Source organism: Sus scrofa, chromosome 18 (genome assembly GCF_054392235.1).
Source record: "Sus scrofa isolate SSC_HxYL_T2T_F1_AM1 chromosome 18, Sscrofa_HxYL_maternal_Yorkshire_Landrace_v2.0, whole genome shotgun sequence".
Taxonomy (NCBI): domain Eukaryota; kingdom Metazoa; phylum Chordata; class Mammalia; order Artiodactyla; family Suidae; genus Sus; species Sus scrofa.
The window spans coordinates 60,128,284-60,147,813 of record NC_139400.1 but is presented as its reverse complement, the minus strand read 5'-3'; the positions used below and the strand labels follow the sequence as shown (position 1 = coordinate 60,147,813).

At 50.4% G+C, this 19,530-nt stretch overlaps 1 protein-coding gene and 1 long non-coding RNA gene across 3 annotated transcripts in view; one reads left to right on the top strand and one right to left on the bottom strand.

The window, feature by feature from the left end:
* BLVRA (biliverdin reductase A) overlaps nt 1–19,530 on the top strand; it is a 52,720-nt gene that overhangs the window by 14,959 nt on the left and 18,231 nt on the right. For both annotated transcript variants that reach the window (XM_003134889.5, XM_085004873.1), the window contains exons 3-5: nt 13,558–13,679; nt 16,802–16,921; nt 19,274–19,371. In XM_003134889.5, coding sequence (XP_003134937.2) covers nt 13,558–13,679; nt 16,802–16,921; nt 19,274–19,371 — 340 coding nt within the window. The remainder of the gene's footprint in view (nt 1–13,557; nt 13,680–16,801; nt 16,922–19,273; nt 19,372–19,530) is intronic.
* LOC110257518 (uncharacterized) overlaps nt 1–19,530 on the bottom strand; it is a 36,302-nt gene that overhangs the window by 2,194 nt on the left and 14,578 nt on the right. The gene's annotated exons all lie outside the window — the stretch shown is intronic.

Genomic DNA, 19,530 nt, shown 5'->3' with positions numbered 1-19,530 from the left:
AACCTCTCTACTTCATTAATCCTGAAATGGCACTCGAGGTCTGGGGTGGAGCAGGACATGGGGGCTGCTGGGCCCTTGGGTTATTCTGTGGACACGTAACTCTGCTTACCAGGACCTTTCTCTGCAAGGGCGCCTGGGTCTCACCTCCACTGAACCTGTTCTTTGATCCAGCAGGATGTCCAGTCTCTCTGTCCTTTTGTTTTGTTTCCTGACCAATCAGCCCCCTTTGCTTTCAGTCCCTGCTGAGTCCAGCCGAGACCTTGGGGTCCAGCTTTTCAACCGCTCTTGTGCTCATGTCCCCAATTCCTTTTCCTCTTTGATCCCCCATGGCTGCCCCAGAGGCTGTCCCCACCGGATGGTGGTCTCGGGTGAGTGGCACAGCTCCATGCCCTTTGCAGCCAGCTGATGCCTCAAAGCCTTCAGTGGGTTGCTCAGTGCACCCACCAGGCTCCCTCCGTGGCCCCCGGCAGCTCTCTTTCCCTTTGCCCGGAAGGCCCAGGTCTTCTCGTCATCACTCCTCCCAGCTCCCTCCTCATTCTTAGCATCTGGATCACCTTTCACGTTACAGAGAGAAATTGGAACCATCAGTGCCTGCCTCCCCACTTGTCTCGCTCCTCTTTTCCTAGTGGAAGGAATGTTTATCCGTGAGAGAGCTCAGGCGGCGAGTACCAGAAACCCAATTTAATGTGGTTTAATCCTGGAGGTCCACATAGAGGGCCGGCCTCGGGGCAGGTTGCTTCGGGGGCTCTGGGATCTCATCAGGGCTCCAGGATCTAGTTCTCTCTGCTCTCATCCAAGTGTTGGCTTCCTCCTGGAGGTATAGTTACAGGGTAGCTGCCAGCGGCAGTTGGGACCACATGCTTCTCATTCACTCTGAGCAGGAGAGAGAAGTGGCTTCCTCTAGCTCCCCCAGAAGACTGGGAATCTTTCTTTTTCTTTTTCTTTTTTTTTTTTTTTGTCTTTTGTCTTTGGGGGCTGCACCCATGGCATATGGAGGTTCTCAGGCTAGGGGTCCAATCGGAGCTGTAGCCGCCAGCCTACACCACAGCCACAGCAACTTGGGATCCGAGCCTCGTCTGCGACCTACACCACAACTCACGGCAACACAGGATCCTTAACTCACTGAGTGAGGCCAGGGATCGAACCCGCATCGTCATGGTTTCTAGTCTGACTCGTTTCCGCTGTGCCACAACAGGAACTCCTGGGAACCTCTTTTCTTGAAGCCCCACCAAATCCCTCCTTCGGTCTTACTGGCCAGAACTGGGTCACATGCCCATTCCTGGACCAGTTGCTCTGTCAGGAGCCAGGATTTTGCCAACTGGCTTAGACTAGTCAGGCCCAGCTAGAGCAGCTTCCCCTCTACCTGGGGCTGGATATGGGAAGAGGGAAGGGGAGTGGACATCGGGAAGGGACCGTCGCATCCTGTCCCGGACATTTCTGGTGACAGTGTGTCGAGGGAGAAAAATGCACCACCTGAACGTTGAGAATCGTGTTTCATTCGGCAGATGGGAGCCAGAGAGGTTAAGAGAGGAGCCTGGATACAGAGGCATTTTTTGCAAAGAAGCCAGGTAGCTGAAACCTCACGAGATGACTGTTAATTAAAGAAAAATGGACGTAGCAAGCAAATGAATTTATCACTTTTCTCTGTACGGAAAGATGCACGAGTCTGGGCTCATTGAAGTCACTCCTGTGATATGCACCTTAAACTGTCGAGGGCCAGCGGCCTGTCCTTTCCCACCTCAAGTCCCCTCAGGGGCGGCTGCCGAGGCTGCTGGCTTGATAGACTCAGAGACATGCTTTGTCTACTGCAGGGGCAGGCGACCCTCCGTCCAGACTCTGAATTGTGGCTTCTGCCGCCTGTTCAGACCTTGCGCTGCCTCTTTTACCAGCTGCCTCGATCAGCTCATCTCTGCTAGCTCTTTCCCACACACATTTCCAAATGCTTTAGTTTTTTTGCTTTCTTCAGAACAAAATCACCCATGACGTCTGTCAAGCTGCTGTAATGGTTTTTCTCATCCTCTTCAGAGGGGGCTTCTGGACAGAGGTGGCTGCAGGTGAGTCCAACCTGCTACACGCTGCCTTCTCCTCCTACCATTACACTGAAATTCATCCGTAATAGTAGTTTTCTTAACATTTATTACCTTTAATAATGTAAATACGTAGTCCTAGGACAAAATGCCAAAGCTACGAAATGGTTTTTTCGTTTGTTTTTTTTTAGGGCCGCACCTGCGGCATGTGGAGGTTCCCAGGCTAGGGGTTGAATAGGAGCCACAGCTGCCAGCCTACACCACAGTCACACCAACACCAGATTGGAGCCGCATCTGCGACCTACCCCACAGCTCATGGCAGCGCCAGATCCTGAGCAAGGCCAGGCAGGGATCGAACCCACAACCTCATGGTTCCCAGGTGGATTCATTTCCGCTGCACCACAGGGAAACTCCACAAAAGCTACAAGATGTTAAATAGTCAAAAGTGAGGAGTTCTTGTTGTGGCTCAGCTGTAACAGACCTGACTATTATCTGTGAGGCCACAGGTTTGATCCCGGGCCCTGCTCAGTGGGTAAAGGATCTGGCGTCGCTGTGGCTGTGGTGTAGGCCAACCCCTAGCCTGGGAACTTCCATATGCCACAGGTGTAGCCCTAAGAAAAAAAATTGGTCAAAAGTGAGTCTCTCTACTACCCCCTCCACACCCCTCCCCTCCCCCCACGGCCTGACCTCTGTTAACGACTTTCTGGGGCCTCTGACCCCTTATCTGACTCACTCTGATTCTCGCGTGTTGGAAGTTTGGAAGGAAGAGTGGAAACTGCATTACCATTAAGCTCAGAGCACCCGGCAAGTAACAGGTCTACCAGTCAGCGACCCCTTCTGTCCCATCATTTCGACCTTGCCTTCGTGGGTGGCTTTTATCTCTCAGCTTTTAAAATGTTCCCAGACCTTAGGTCCCCCTCTTAACTGTTCCACCTTCTCTTCTGCCTTAATCACCCTGCGACCACCTTCTGGGACCCCTTCCCTTTGCCCTTTGCCCTTTGCCCTTTCCTCTCCGATCCTAGTGCAGCCTAACGTGGTCCACACTGGCACTCGCGTGCAACCTCAGCGGCTCTCTCTGGAAGGACACCTCCCTGCCTGAATTTCCATCGCCCCTCTTGTCTCACTGCTTTTGTTACTCCCCCCCCCCACGTGGACTGAGGCCGTGTGCCTTGTTTATCGTGGTGTCCCCATGGCCTCTGGCCTGCCGCCTCCAACCTCCTCTGTCCTCAGCTGACCACAGAGGGATGATTCAGAGCCTGCTTAGTGACCGCGTAATGCAGTCCAGAGCTTGGGTGGGTGGGGAGAAGGTGGAGGAAGGAAGACTTGCAGGGACGTGAGGGCTGCTGGAGGCGGGGGCGGAGCAGGCGCTCAGCCGCCCTTGGCCCTTTGGGCTCCGAGGCTTTGTCGGATGCATGAATGACTCCCGGGATTTCCAGCATGTCAAGCTGGGTGCCTGGCAGAGTGCACGGAGCCCCTGGCCTTTGCCCAGAAGTTCAGAGCACGGCCAGGCAGGTGGGGTGGGTAGTTGGAGTCTCGCACAGGACACGAGGGTCCAGGTCAGGGCAGGACGGCCAGGTGGAAGGGCCCAGGTAGCATCTCCCTGGGACGAGCGTGAAGGAGAGAATGGCCCCCAGCGCAGGATGCGGGAGCGGGCAGCGGAAAGGTGGGCGCCCTCCCCCGCTCGGCGGCTGCGGGATAGAGAAGAACGGGGACAGCACTGAGCTTTAGGAACCTACGCAACGGGGGTGCAGGAGCAAGAAGGAAAGAGGTGACCTGTGACAGAGGCGTCCTCGCTGTGAGGCGAGGGAAGACAAGGAAGGGGGAACTGAAAGAAGGTCCAGTGGATGTCCCATCGTGGCGCAGCGGAAACAAATCCGACTGGGAACCAGGGGGTTGTGGGTTCGATCTCTGGCCTCCCTCAGTGGGTTCGGGATCCCGAGTGGCCGTGTTGCTGTGGCTCTGGTGTAGGCCGGTGGCTACAGCTCCGATTCGACCCCTAGCCTGGGAACCTCCATATGCCGAGAGTGCGGCCCTAGAAAAGACGAAGACAAAAAAAAAAAAGATTCACTTAAGTGTCAAATTGGAGGGAGGTCCAGAGCAATGCGGCTGAGGGAAAGCTCTTGAACCGGCGAGGAGCCGATCTCAGATGACCTGTGAAGAGGCAGAGAGGGGCGCCAGTGAAAACCAGCTTCAGGCTGGGCCTGGTGGGAGCAGACGAGCTGGAGATGGGAGGAACCAGCTGATGTGCGGGCAGTGGGCAAGGCAGGGCCAGGGGCCGAGCTCCCAGAGGTGGGGCAGCCTACGATGCCCAGCACGTGGGGGAACCCGGGAGGAGAGCTGGGAGTAAGTCCTCAGCTGTGCAAACCACAGAGCCCTCCTCTGCTGGGAGCGTCCCTTGGATTTTACATCTATTTTAAGTGTTTGTATTTTGGATAACATACATTCGCATGACTTCGAATTCTAAAGGCTTTAGCAAAAAAAGAAAAAAGATTACCTGGAGGAAGTCCTCTTCCCTCCCAGCTACTCTGTTCTCATGCCCCCAGGCAACCAAGCTCGCTGATGTCTTGGCTGTCCTTTCAGAGAGATTCTAAACACTTACTCCACTGCCCTCCTACACCACAGCCACAGCAACGTGGGATCCAAGCTGCATCTGAGACCTATGCCACAGCTCAGGGCAACACAGGATCCTTAGCCCACTGGGCCAGCCAGGTATTGAACCCACATCCTTATGGATACTAGTCGGGTTTGTTCGTGCTGAGCCACGATGGGAACTACCCCCCCCCCCCCCCCCCCGCCGCCGCCTTTTTAGCACAAACTAGAGCACAACTCACACTGGTTTCTGTTTTGCTTTTGTAACCTAACACTATGCCTTGGAGATCAGTTCTTTCCAGTACCTAAAGAACATCTGTGTTCTTTTTTATAGTTGGGTATCCTTCTGTTTTAAAGGTACACCGTTATTATATAACCAGCATGCTGTTAACAACATAGACGTTATTTTCAGTCTTTTGCTGTTACAAGTAAGGCTGCAACAAACCTGAGGCTTTCCTCTTGTGTATATGGCTTAGCGAAGAGTATTTGCATGATAAATATTTCCAAGTTGCTCTCCAGAAAGACTGCCTGTCTTTCCCTCCTTCCTGCAGTGTATGAGTATGCCAGTGTATGGCATTTTCCCGTGCCAACCCACGTGTTATCAGACTTTTTTATTCTTGTAAATGAGTGAAAAATATTAGGTTGTCTTCCTATTTGGAGTCTCTGTTCCCCCTCCCAGCATCTGCCTTCACACATCCCACCTTGAACTTCTACAGTGATTTGACATTTTCTTCCACCCTCTTTAGCACAAAACAATTTTTCCCCTAAGTTGGCAAATCATGTGTTCTCAGTCCCAACTTTCTCTGAATTCCATCATCAGATCTTGAGCTCCCAACACTCAGCTTCTCTGAGTCCAAGGCAGGGAGATCAAGCTCACTCTGGGACTGTAATTTGGTCCTGAATTAGGGTCGTTTTTTGTTTTGTCTTTTTAGGGCCACACCCATGGCATATGGAGGTTCCCAGGCTAGGGGTCGAACCAGAGCTACAGCTGCCAGTCTACACCACAGCCACAGCAATGCAGGATCCGAACCGCGTCTTCGACCTACGCCACAGCTCACGGCGGTGCCGGATCCTTAACCCCCTGAGTAAGGCCAGGGATTGAACCCGCAACCTCATGGTTCCTAGTCGGATTTGTTTCTGCTGTGCCACGATGGGAACTCCCTGAATCAGTTTTTGAGTCACTTTGCTGTTTCTTATGTCTGTCCCTTTCTGCTGTCTTTTGAAACTGCTCCAGTTTCTTTATTCCTTAAAATGCCACTTCTATAGGGCTGGGCATATAGAGCAATTTATCAAGGATTCAAGATAGCAGAGCATAGCAGGGAACTGAAATGGAATTTTCTGGAAATCCATTGCCTGCCCCTCCGCTGGGCATGTCTTGCTGTCTCCTTTCTTGGTGTACTTCAGCCTCCTCATAATCTGCAGGTACATTCCCCTTTCTGCCCATCTTTCTCCCCCTTTTCTCTGCGTTTTTACTGGTTCTCACCTTCCAAAGTTTAGTTCCCATTGCGGAGCAGTTTAGCCATCTCTTTGACTTCTTTAGTCTCCTTATATTTGGATTTTCCAGTTAGGATTCTGTTATTTTCTACTCTAATTCCGTTGTGGTTTCGAGCAGACAGTGTATGCTCGTAGTTTCCTTTCTGAACACACCTTGAAGAAGCCTCATGTAAAGTGAACAGGTGCAGGTTAAATGGTCTGGCAAGTCATTTTTCTGAAAAATAAAGTTCTTTCCCAAAGAGGAACTGAGCACTTAGTATGTCAGCAATTCCACCTGTATCTTGTCCCTTTCAGTCAGTTTTGCAAAGAAATGTTATTTAAACCAAACTTGGAAGCACTTTCAGTCTCACACCATGCAAGCCAGGTTGTGTATACAAGTTTTTGTGTATTTTCAACTGTTGAAAAGGAAAAAGCAACTTGGCTTCTTACAGATAATGATACGGTTTCTTCTTCTTCTTCTTCTTCTTTTTTTTTTTTTTTTTTTTTCAGAGCCACACCTGCGGCATATGGAGGTTCCCAGGCTAGGGGTCCAATCAGAGCCGTAGCTGCTGGCCTACACCACAGCCACAGCCATGTGGGATCCAAGCTGAGTCTGTGACCTGCACCATAGCTCAGAGCAGTGCCGGATCCTTAACCCACTGAGCAAGGCCAGGGATTGAACCCACATGCTCATGGACACAAGTCAGATCCGTTTCTGCTGAGCCACGACGAGAACTCCTGAAGCTGTTTCTTAACCTCATGGCTCTTTTAAAGCTAATAGAAACTTAGGTTCCTGGTTGTTTTCTGGAATATAGTAATTCAGTGGTTAATCTTAGGAATGCCATAAACATTGAATCTCACAAGGAAATTGCTTGTCTCCATTTTTTTGGCAAAGGAAGAAACAAATATTTGGTCGGGTGTGTGTTTTGGCTGTATATCGCAGATTTCTCTGATGACTGCCTTACTGCTTTTTGTATGGAAGGCTGTCAAAAAATAAATAAAAATAAGGAAGCTAGATTTGTGACCCAGAAGGTACTCCTGTTGTCCGCTGGGCATCGCAGCCAGTCCTTCTTCCCACAGTCTCCCTGGACTCAAGGAAGACGAGCCTGGAACTGCATTTCCCAGGGGTCCCCTTTCAGGTATGAGTTGGCCAGTTGGAGGCTGAGGGAAGAAAGGCTTATTCGGACGGCCCCATCGCAGTCAGATGTGAGCCAGGGTTTTGCAGTAGTAGGCAGTCAGGCTCCAGGGAATCACTCTCTCCCTAGCTGCAGGCTGAGAGAGGCTGCAGATGCCTCGTAGACAGCCTTGCAGCAAGGCACGCTCTGGAGAAGCACTTGCCTCAGTCAGGCAGGGGGACAGTCGGGGACGTCTTCTCTGGCTTAAGCTCCGCAGTGGTTGCAGTGGTTATGCAAGCCTCTAGTTTCCTGTGCTAAACTCTACGCTTAAAACACATTAAATGGTTTCTCTTTTCCAAACTGGATCCTGACTGGTACCTTCCTTGGGGGCTTTATCAGTAAGTCGTGTGAGAACAGTGGTACAAAGTCTAGGAGACAGGAGGTGGAGGTATATACTGTTTAAGTTTCTTTCTTTTTTTTTTTTTTTTTTTTTGTCTTTTGTCTTTGTTGTTGTTGTTGTTGTTGCTATTTCTTGGGCCGCTCCCGCGGCATATGGAGGTTCCCAGGCTAGGGGTCGAACCAGAGCTACAGCTGCCAGTCTACACCACAGCCACAGCAATGCAGGATCCGAACCGCGTCTTCGACCTACGCCACAGCTCACGGCGGTGCCGGATCCTTAACCCCCTGAGTAAGGCCAGGGATTGAACCCGCAACCTCATGGTTCCTAGTCGGATTCGTTAACCACTGCGCCACGACGGGAACTCCATGTTTAAGTTTCTTATGTGTGAAATGGTACAATGTCACGTTAAGGTCAACTGTGGCAAGTACGGTATGTATCATATACAGGCCTTAATATAACCTCTAAAAAAAAGTTACAGCTGCTAGCTACCAAATAAGATAAAATGGAATCACTAGAAATACTCATTTATCTAAAAATAAGTCAGAAAAAGAAGGAAAGAAGAGCACATTGGCAGATAGAAGACAGACAAGATGGTAGGTTGGAGCCCAGCTGTATCAATAATCATAGACTAAGTTGTCCAAACACCGCAAGGCAGAGATTTTTAGACTGAATAAAAAGTAAGACCGGACAATATGCTGCCTACAGGAAACTCAGTTTAAATATAAAACCACACATTGGCTAAAAGGAGGGGTTGGGAAGTTCCTGTTGTGGTCAGAGGGTTAAGAACCTGACCTAGTCTCCGCGAGGATGCAGGTTCCATCGCTGGCCTCGCTCCGTCGCTTCAGGATCTGGCATGGCCACAATGGCTTAGGTCACAGATGCAGCTCAGATCTGGTGTCGCTGTGGTGTAGGCCTGCAGCTGCAGTCCCGATTTGACCCCTGGCCTGGGAACTTCCATATGCGGCAGGTGTGGCGGTAAAAAAAGAAAAAGGAAAAAAAAAGTAAAGGTTGGAAAAAATGTCCTAAGTGTGCTCGCTCAGATCAGTGGAAACTGGTCGTGGATTGTCAATAACAGACAAATTTCAGGACGAAGAATACTACCAGGAATAAAAACGGTTATTTCGGAATGATGAAGTGGTCAGTTGATCAAGATGACAAAATTACCCTAAACATGTATATACCTAACAATAGAGCTTTGAAATACATAAGTCAAAAACTGACAGGACGGTAAAGAAAAAGACACAAATCTAAATCACAGTCAAAGATTCCAGTACCTTTCAATGACTGATAAAGAAAATGGGCAGAAAATCCGTGAGGCGATAGGAGACTTGAGTGACTACCATCTTGATCTAACAGGCTTAAGGAGCAGTACATCCAACAGCGGTAGAAGACACATGTTTTTTTCTTTTTACGGTCATACCTGCAGCAGAATACACATTCTTTTAAGTGCACTCAAAACATTTACCAAGATGGACCCTCTTCTGGGTCATAAAACATGTTTTAAAAATTTTGAAGAATTCAAGTCATTTAAAGGATGTTCTCTGCCTGAAGTGAAATTAAATTGGAAACTTGTAGTAGAAGAGTATTTGGAAAATGCTAAACATTTGGACCTAAATAACATACTTCTGAAGAAGCCGTTGACCAAAGAGTTAATCAAAAGGAAAATCAGAGAGTGCTGTTAAGTGAATGAAAATGAAAGCGTGACTTTCACAATTTGTGGGATGCAGCCAAAATATTGTCATCACTTACAAGGGAAATGTGTGGCACTAAAGGTCTATTTCTGAAAGGAAAGTTTTTTAATTGATAACCTAAACTCCCATCCTAAGAAATTTTTAAAAAGCATATGAAACCCAAAATAAGCAGAAAACTTAAAAGAGCAGCTAAGGATAAGAGCGGAAATTAATGCAATAGGAAACAGAAAAAAAAATAATATAAAACTACAGTAATCAAGACAGTTTCCACAAAGGTACAAAGGCATTGCAGTAGGAAAAGGATGGACTTTCTCAATAAATGATGTTGAAACAATTGGATATCATAGGCCAAAAAGAATAAGAAGAACCTTTATGGCTTCCAGAGAAAGTGAAATGGCGTGTGAGCTGGCAAAGTCCAGGTCTGTTTAAAATCCTAGGTGTAGGCAGGTGATACGGCACCTGGGTCCATGCCTTATTCCATATGTAAAAATGAATTCAAACCAGAACATGACTATAAAACACCTAAAACTATGAACCTTAAACTATAAAACCCCTCAGAGAAAACACGGGAGAAAATTTTGGGACCTTGGGTTAGCCAGAAGAATGATCCATTACAAAAATTTTGGTAAGATGGACTTCATAAAAACTAAGGCCTTTAGGAGTTCCTGATGAGGTGCAATGGGTTAAGAATCTAACTGCTGTAGAGCCAAGGGTTCAATCCCCAGCCCGGCACAGTCAGTTGAAGAATCTGGTATTGCCACAGCTGTAGTGTAGGTAGCAGTTGTGGCTCAGATTCAGTTTCTGACACAGGAACTTCTGTATACTGTGGATGTAGCCATTAAAATATATTTATAAATATAAATATATATGTGTGTGTGCATGTGTGTGAACTTTAGCTCCTCAAAAGTCATTCTTTTTGTTTGTTTGTCTTTTTTTGCCATTTCTTGGGCCACTCCCACGGCATATGGAGGTTCCCAGGCTGGGGGTCCAGTCGGAGCTGTAGCCCCTGGCGTATGCCAGAGCCATAGCAACGCAGGATCCAAGCCGCATCTGCGACCTTCACCACAGCTCACGGCAACGCCGGATCCTTAACCCACTGAGCAAGGGCAGGGACCGAACCTGCAACCTCATGGCTCCTAGTTGGATTCGTTAACCACTGCGCCACGACGGGAACTCCTCAAAAGTCATTCTTAAGAAAATGAAAAGACAAGCTACAGACTAGGATAAGTTGTTTGCAAATTCCATAGCTGACAAATGAATTGTATCAAAAATGTATAAACTAAAAACTCAAGAATTTGGACTTAAATTTCAGTGGTGAAGATACGTAGGTGACAAACACATGAAACAATGTTCAGCATCACTAGTCATTATGGAAACGCAAATAGAAACCTCACTGAGAGACCACAGCACACCTATTATAATGGCTAACATAAAAAGAGGAGAAAAATCCAGTAATACCAGGTGCCAGTGAGAATGCAAAACAGCTGGAGCTCTCATACATTGGTGGCAAGCATGCAAAACAGTACACTTTGGGAAAAAAGCAGTTTGGCAATTTATCATAAAGTTAAGCCTGCATTTGCCATATGACCCAGCAAATTCATACCCAGGTATTTAAATAAGAACTGTGTGTACACAAAAAGTAGGACATGACTGTCTATAGCAGCTTTACTGACAGTTGAATGAATTATGAACGTATTTGAACTGGAAGCATCAGAAAAGTTCTTCATCTGCCCAATGGATAAACATGCTGTTATGAACATGGAATGGACTGTACTCAGTAATAAAAAGACATTAATTTGTGGCGTTCCTGTCATGGCTCAGTGGTTGACAAACCTGACTAGTATCCATGAGGATGTGGGTTCGATCCCTGGCATCGCTCTGTGGGTTAAGGATCCGGCATTGCCGTGAGCTGTGGTGTAGGTCACAGACACAGCTCAGATCCCATGTGGCTGTGGCTGTGGTGTAGGCCAGCAGCTATGGCTACAATTTGATCCCTAGCCCAGGAACCTCCATGTGCCACGTGTGAGGTCCTGAATAGACCAAAGAAAATAATAATAATAATTTTTAAATTTTGTAATGGAAGACTAGTTGATTTATGATGTGTTAATTTCGGGGGTACAGCAGAGTGACAAGGTTATACATACATATGTTCTTTTTCATTATAGTTTATCACGGGATATTGAATATAGTTCCTCGTGCAATTCCAGTAGGACCTTGTCATTTATCCATATTTACTATATAATAGTTTGCGTCTGCTAACCCCAAACCCCCAATCCACCCCTTCCCCATGAGAAGGCTGCCCCACAGGTCTGTTCTCTAGAAGTCGGTTTCTGTTTCGTAGTTAGGTTCATTTGTGTCATATTTTAGATTCATATGTATGAATGATATCATATGGTATTTGAAAAGAAATTATTGATGCAAGCAACAACACGCATGAAAAATGCACTGTGCTAAGTAAAAGCCAGACTCAAAGGAGTACTCGCTGTATGATTTCTTTTATATGACATTCTAGAAAAGGCAAAACTATTGGGATGGGAAACAGACCAGTGGTTGCCTGGGGGTGGGGTAGGGATTGACCACAAAGGAACACGGGTGTATGGGGGGGGCGGTACAACTGTTCTCTGTCTCGACTGTGATAGGTTTATGCATGTGTGTGGGTCAGAACTCATAGAACTGTACCCTAAAATGGGTGGATTTTATATGCAAAAAAAATCTAACTGCTGCATCAGGAAGGGCTTCATAGACTGTAAATGCCCAGGTCTCAAAAGCTTTGAAGGTGTCCCCTCGTGGATGGTGGGGAGAGTTCCTTCCAGGCAAGGGGAACAGGATTTGCAAAGACTTAGAGGGAGCCAACGGTTGTGAGTATTCTGCATACTTTCAAGTCGTTTGGAAGGTCGGAAGCTGAAAGGTACACGGTGAGAGAGGTGACCAGCAAGAGAGGCTGGAGAAGCAGGCTGGAGCCACGGGGAGGCAGGTCTTGTGTGTCTGGTAAAGAACATGGACCTGGGTTTTAGTTTTTGTTTTCCTTTAGGTGGCTTCCTACAAACTGTCTGACCGTTTGGGCTGCTGTAATAAAGTACCACAGAAATTTCTCTCTCAACGTCCTGAGTCTACAAATCTGAGATCAGGCTGAAAAATCTGGCTAGGGCCCCCTTCTGGGGTGCAGAGGGCCGACTTCTCATTGTGTCCTCACGTGGCCAGAGCAGGAAGAGGAGGCATGCTCTCCCCTGACTTAGAAGGGCACCAGCCCCAATTGGGAGGGCACCTTCGTGACCTCATCGCATCCTAGTTTCCTCCCAAAGGCCCCACCTCCTACTACCCTCCTACGGGGGGATAGAGTTCCCACATATCCCTTTTGGGGGGATACATTCGGACCGTAACGGCTGGGAAAGGAAGGGCTTTAATCGGGGCAGGGACTTAGTTTTCACTGCGGCCTCTGCTCCGCGCGCCTGGGGACCACTCCTGGGAAGGGTGAGGCCAGGTGGAAGTTTGTCCCATCATCAGGCAGGAGGCAAGATGAGAGCAGTGGACACAGGAAGAGGGTCAGACTCGGTGGGAGATGGCAATACCCAGATGACAAAGGGGAAGGACAGGAGCGCCTAGGGTGGACGCTCAAGTTTCTCTGCTCTGCGACATCCAAGAAGTAGTGGGTTTGCGGGACGTGGAGAGAGCATTTTTCTCAGTTTGGATTTGTAGTGAGTTGCTGTAAACTTGAAAAAGTCAACCTGAGTTTGCATTTTAATACCATAGCATCCAGCCTCCAAAGAGTGTACCCAGATAATGAGTAAGCTGCCACAGGACAGGAAGATGGTCACCAGAAAGCCATGGGGAGGCGTGTGAGCCAGGGGACAGCTCCTGATTTGCCATGTGCCCCGCCTCCCCACATCGCGCTGAGCAGCTGCAGCCTCAGAATGACCCTTTTGCACGTCCAAGGCCATCAGACTAGGGCTGGGTGTGGCTGGCGCAGGAAGATCTGTCTTCGTGGGGGCGGTGGCTGTGGAAGTCAGCCGAGAGCCAGATGCAAGGAGCCTTGTCCATGGATGGTGCAAGTTCCAGCACCCGTGGGAATGTGGGAGGAGCCCGCGTTTCCGCGAGCATCTTACCCGCTTGCTGACTGTGCGGGGCTTCTTGTGAGCTCAGGGTGGGCTCCCTGCTTGCCTGTCTGGACCCTGACAGCTCCTGCCCACCTGTCTTTGTTTTGCTCTTCTCTGCTAGACGCCTGGACTGTTTTTAACCCCCCACTGGGGTCCCTTGTTTTGCAGCCCCAGAGGAGGTTTGGCGTGGTGGTGGTGGGCGTGGGCCGAGCGGGCTCCGTGCGGATCCGGGACCTGCGGAGTCCCAACGCTTCCTCCGAGTTCCTGAACCTGATTGGCTTCGTGTCCAGGTAGCTTGGCTTTGCCGGGTGCCGTGTAATTCACAGTGGGTTAGGCCACGGGACACAGAGAGTCTCCCCAGAGCCCGGAGAGAGCGAGCCGGCTCCGGGGTTCTTCCAGGGGACTGGGCAGGGTCCGCCCCATAGATCTCAAGTTCAGAGAGTCTGGGAACCGAAGGGGCTTGATCTGCTGCTGGGATGGAGGGGACTGCAAAGGCAGTGGTGGGGGTGGGGGTAGCCCAGGGCCTGACAGTAGCAAAAGGGGCACAGCAAATGCGTGTGGGTTGGTCTGAGAGGCTCCCGGTACCATGACAGCCGTCCATGCAGGGCCCTGGGCTTCACCAGCCTTACCAATTGTTTGACTTAGATGCCAATATCAGCCCAGTTTACCAAGAAAGAAGCTGAGCCACAGAGAGGTGAAATAATTTGCCTGAGGTCACACAGCTGGAAAAATCTAAGAACTGGACTAGAGCACAGGGCTCAGGTTCCAAAGCCTTTTTTTTTTTTTTTTTTTTTTTTTTTTCCTTTTTAGAGCTGTACCTGCCATATATGAAAGTTCCCAGGCTAGGGGTCAAATTGGAGCTGCAACTGCCTGCCACAGCCACATCATCTTGGGGTCTGAGCCGTGTCTGTGACCTACACCATAGCTCATGGCCACACTGGATCCCCAAACCACTGAGCGAGCCCAGGGATCGAACCCTCATCTTCATGGATCCTAGTCAGGTTCATTACTGCTGAGCCACGATGGGAACTCCCCAAAGCCCATCTTTTCAACACCATGTGTCCTCTTTCCCTTTGAGAATTCTGAGCCCTGCTTTTAAGGGTTCATTCATCTCCTGTAACTCAACTGAACCAAACTTACCACCGCTGTCTTCTTCCCTGGCCCACCCTCAGCTCCTTCCCCCAACCCCCCCAACTCCCCCCCCACACACCCCCTTACCAAACTAGCCCTGTGTAACATCATTTATCAGTAATAATTGTGAACTAGAGGCGGAGCACAAGTCAGGCACATCTGCGCTTTGTAGTCTTTAGAGAAATCAGCTAAATACCCAGTAAGCCCTGGGGATGGTCCACGGAGAACCTCATTCAAATTTTAACTTATGGGACCTGCTTTCTTCCAGCTTGTGTTTCACAACCTGGCCCTTCCTTAAGGATTTTTTTTTTTTTTTTTTTTTTTTTTTTGCTTTTTAGGGCCCTATCTGCAGCATATGGAGGTTCCCAGGCTGGGGGGGTCTTATCAGAGCTGCAGCTGCTGGCCTATGCCAGAGCCACAGCAATGCCAGATCCATGCTTAGTCTGCAACCTACACCACAGCTCACGGCAACACCAGATCCTTAACCCACTGAGCGGGGCCAGGGATGGAACCCGCAACCTCATGGATACTTGTTGGGTTCGTTCCCACTGAGCCGCGACGGGAATGCCTTCCTTAAGGATTTCAAGTGCATTGGCGGCACTGCGGAGTCCCAGAAGTGCTGGGACTCGGCCCTGGGTCAGTCTTCGCCTCCCAGTAAGACTCGATGGGGCAGCACAGGTGGGAGACAGACATCGCAGTGGCTGGCACCGGACCTCCCCCTGCAGCCCTGCCTACAAGCTGGGGTTGCCCTTGACCTGAGCTCCAGGCTGAGGCGGGGCCTCTACATCCCCCCTGCCCAGCCCTTTGCCAGCTGGCTGAGCAGGAACTCCTGACCAGGTCACATGCCGGGATGGCCAGCTCATCACGCCCCCCCCACACCTGCTGTCACCACACTGTCTGCTCCTTACGAGCCCCATTCCTCACGACCTGATGCCGTCCCATCCCCGCCCCAGGAAGCCTTGTCCAAGACCCTGAACCAGGTGTTCTTTGAATCCCCACCCGTACCCCCAGCACAGTATCCCCTGTTAGTCTTTTTGTTTGCTTTTTAGGGCCACACCTGCGGCATATGGAAGTTCCCAGGCTAGGGGTCCAACCGGAGCTGCAGCCGCTGGCCTACACCACAGCCACAGCAACTTGGGATCCGAGCTGGGTCTGCAACCTATACCACTGCGCACGGCAGCACCGGATCCTTAACCCACTGAGTGGGGCCAGGGATTGAACCCACGTCCTCATGGATACTAGTCGGGCTCGTTAACCGCTGAGCCACGACGGGAACTCACCCCCCCCCATTAGTCTTGTGTGGTTGTCATATGTGTGACTGTGTCTTCCTCCCTGTCGCACACAGACCTCATATGTTCTTGTTCAGATTCTTTTCCTGTGTGGCTTATGACGGAATACTGAGCAGAGTTCCCTGTGCTCCACGGCAGGTCCTTGTTGCTTGTGTATCTGTTAATGGCAAACTCCTAATTTATCCACCCCCCCCCGCCCCCGCCTTTCCCCTTTGATGGACCCAGAGGTGATCATACGGAGTGGAGGAACCCACATGCCCTCTGGCGCTGCAGCAGGGGTGGGGCTCTGAGCTGGCCGAGTGTCCTGCTGGCTGCCCGTTTCCTCTGTGACAGCCCCCGTTGGGGGACCCCTCCTCTGCTCCACCTCTGCTCGGGGGCAGAGTGCAGATGACCAGGGCTCTCCACACTTCTAAAGCGGGGGGTCCTTTGTACTCTGTAGGAGTCAGGAGGCTTGGGGCTCCAGTCCTGCCTCTGCTCCCGGTTAGCCGTGGAGCCCCCGCTCTCCAGGGTCCATCAGCTCAGCTGTCAGGGAGGCAGTGACAGCCCAGCTTCCACTTGACCCTCACGAGGTCACAATGCACACGAAGGCACGAGAAGTCACCCAGCAGTTTGCGCCTCAGCGGCGTTACTGTCTCGGATTTGGATCGGGTTTGGTAGTCGTGGTGTTGGGCCAAGAGCTTGGAGCCGGCAGTGACCACACACCCTTCTCATGAGATGACGGGAGATCAGTTCTCAGTATTTTAGAAGTGAGGTCACGCGGAGACTCCCACGTCACCTGGGCTGTTCGAGGCGGTGTCGGCGTTCAGTGTCAGGCCCCTGACTTCACCCCTGAGAGAATGGAGTGGTGGAGAAGGCTCTGGAAGTGGGGGGGGGGGTTCATTTCTTCATTTGCAGAAGCCGACTCTCAGGACACCTTTGGGAGCTGGGGGAAGGATGGTGCCCCCGTCTCAGCCGAGGTGCTTTGCATTCCATTGTCTGTTCTTCTCAAACAGACGAGAGCTGGGGAGCATTGAGGAGGTGAAGCAGATTTCTTTGGAAGATGCTCTTTCCAGTCAAGAGGTCGAGGTTGCTTTTATCTGCAGTGAGAGCTCCAGCCACGAGGACTACATCAGGTGGGTGTTCCGGGCAGGTGGGCCTCGCCTTGCCCAGTCGTGCGGGCTGATAGAGATGCCCGGGGAGGCTGAGATCTTGCAGCAGGGTCTTAGTCAATGGGAAGAATTACGGTGGAGTCACAACCTTTAAAAGCAGGTTCCGTGTTCGATCCCTGGCCTTGCTCAGTGGGTTTAGGATCTGGCATTGCCATGAGCTGTGGTGTAGGTCACAGACATGGCTTGGACCCCATGTTGCTGTAGCTGTGGTGTAGGTTGCAGCTGCAGCTCAGATGCGATCCCTGGCCCAGAAACTTCCATATGCCTTGGGTGTAGCCCTTCCCCCCCCCCAAGAATTGGTCGTCAACTGTTAACTTTCACTATTGGTTGTAAATATACAAGGACTTTAAAAATATAATAGAACTAATATTTATTGAGTATGCTGTCCTTTAAAACATTAGAAATCTGAAGAATTAAAGTGTTTCATTTCCTTGTAAAAAATGTATGGGGAATAGTTTGGACAGTGCCTGCCTTCTCGATACAGCGCCAATGTCTTTGCTGTGCTTGGAGAACTGCCCTACTGCCTGCAGCTTCCAACATTTTAGCCTTTGCACTTTTTTCTTTATTTTAGTGCCGCACCTGTAGCATATGGAGGTTCCCAGGCTGGGGTTCGAATCAGAGCTGTAGCTACCAGCCTACACCAGAGCCACAGCCATGCAGGATCTGAGCCATGTCAGCAACCTACATCACAGCTTACGGCAATGCCAGATCCTTAACCCACCGATTGAAGCCAGGGATCAAACCTGCAACCTCATGGTTCCTACTTGGATTCGTTTCTGCTGAGCCACGACAGGAACTCCAGCCTTTGTGCTTTTAACGTCATGAAATCTCTCTGAGAATGTCTCTGAGCGGTCCTTTACTCTTCAGTGTTTTTGTCATGAGCTGAATAAGGAAATAGTGGTGGCATCAAGTGGGGGGGGGGTCACATCTTAGGGCAAGAGAAGTGAAGTGCCCCCCCCACCTTTGAATGCACAGCCCTCCAAGCATTGGGTGGAACTGAGCCTGGAAGGAGGAGCCCCACGCAGGGGCCTGGCAGCTGCCCCCTGAATCTCAGCTTCCCTTCTGATGCTTCCATTAAACTACAGCTGCCTCCCCCGGGCCGTTGCCTGGGGGTCCGCTGTACCCTTTTATCCAGCCCACTGGAGGTGTGGACGGAAACACCTTTCTTTGGCACCAGAGTGTATTTCCCTAACAAAGTGATCGTGTAAGTCCCCCACTACTCAGAGTTTTTTCCCTAGAAAACCTGGAGAGTGAAAGCCAGACTTCTGGGCACAGCACGCTTTCCATCAGGTTCATAGCTTTTTTTTTTTTTTTTTGGTCTTTTTAGGGGCGCACCCACAGCATATGCAAGTTCCCGGGGTCGAGTTGGAGCTGTAGTTGGCAGCCTACACCACAGCCGCAGCAATGCCGAATCCTTAACCCACCGAGTGAGACCAGGGATCGAACCCACATCCTCAGGGATCCTAGTCGGGTTCGTTACCGCTTAGCTGCGAATGGAATTCCGCTCCCAGCTACTTTCATGACCTCCTTTCCCTCCATTCCCTGCAGCCTCCCCGCTCCCCACTGCCACCCTGACATTTGCACCCTATCCCAATGGACAGAGTCTCATAAAGTGGCCAAGCCTGAGCACCCGCTGCTCAGAGTGAAACCTCCTCATCCCCTGGCACCTGCCAAGTGCCCGCTCACATTTCAAGACCCAGTTCAGAGACTCGGTGAAATCTTTGCACTTGCGTCAGGCAGAGCTGGCTGCTGTGGGTTTGGTAGTCTTTTTTTTTTTTTTTTCCTCAGTCTTTTTGTCTCTGAGGGCCACACCTGTGGCACGTGGAGGTTCCCAGACTAGGGGTTGAATTGCAGCTGCAGCCGCCGGCCTACACCACAGCTCACGGCAATGCTGGATCCTTAACCCACTGAGCGGGGGAGGCCAGGGATCGAACCCGCGTCTTCATGGGTGCTAGTCAAGTTCTCTAACTGCTGAGCCAGGACGGGAACTCCAAGGTCGTCTTTCTTGATAGCTGTCCTGTGGTAATAGGCAACTTCCCTGTTGCCTCGGCTGCGCTTCTCCTGCAGAGTGACTGCTAAGTTGTACCTCCTGGAATGGGTGACGGGGACCCGGGGAGTGTTCAGATGAACCCACGACTAGAGAGCCTTTCTCTTACTGCTGAGGAGAAACCAGCGTGAGGTTCGTCCTTGTCCTCTGGCCTCGACTCTCCCCCACATCCCGTCCTGATGTTTGCAGGGGCTTCTGCGCCTGTGTCTCCTTCATGAAGCTTATTGGAAGCGCATTTTCTCTGTATGTGTCTCTTTTCTTCCCCAAAGGCAGTTCCTTAACGCTGGGAAGCATGTCCTTGTGGAATACCCCATGACACTGTCTTGGGCAGCAGCGAAGGACCTGTGGGAGCTGGCGGAGCAGAAAGGTGATGTATGGTCTGTGTGTCTAGAGGGCAGACCCTCTGACTTAAGAATTTCTGCCGCGAAGATTTCTTTGGTACCATCTTTATGCCTTTAAAGCTTAACCCCGTGTCAGATATGTCGCGGGTCCCATGGGTTCCCAGCCCTCGACCCGCCCTTGACAT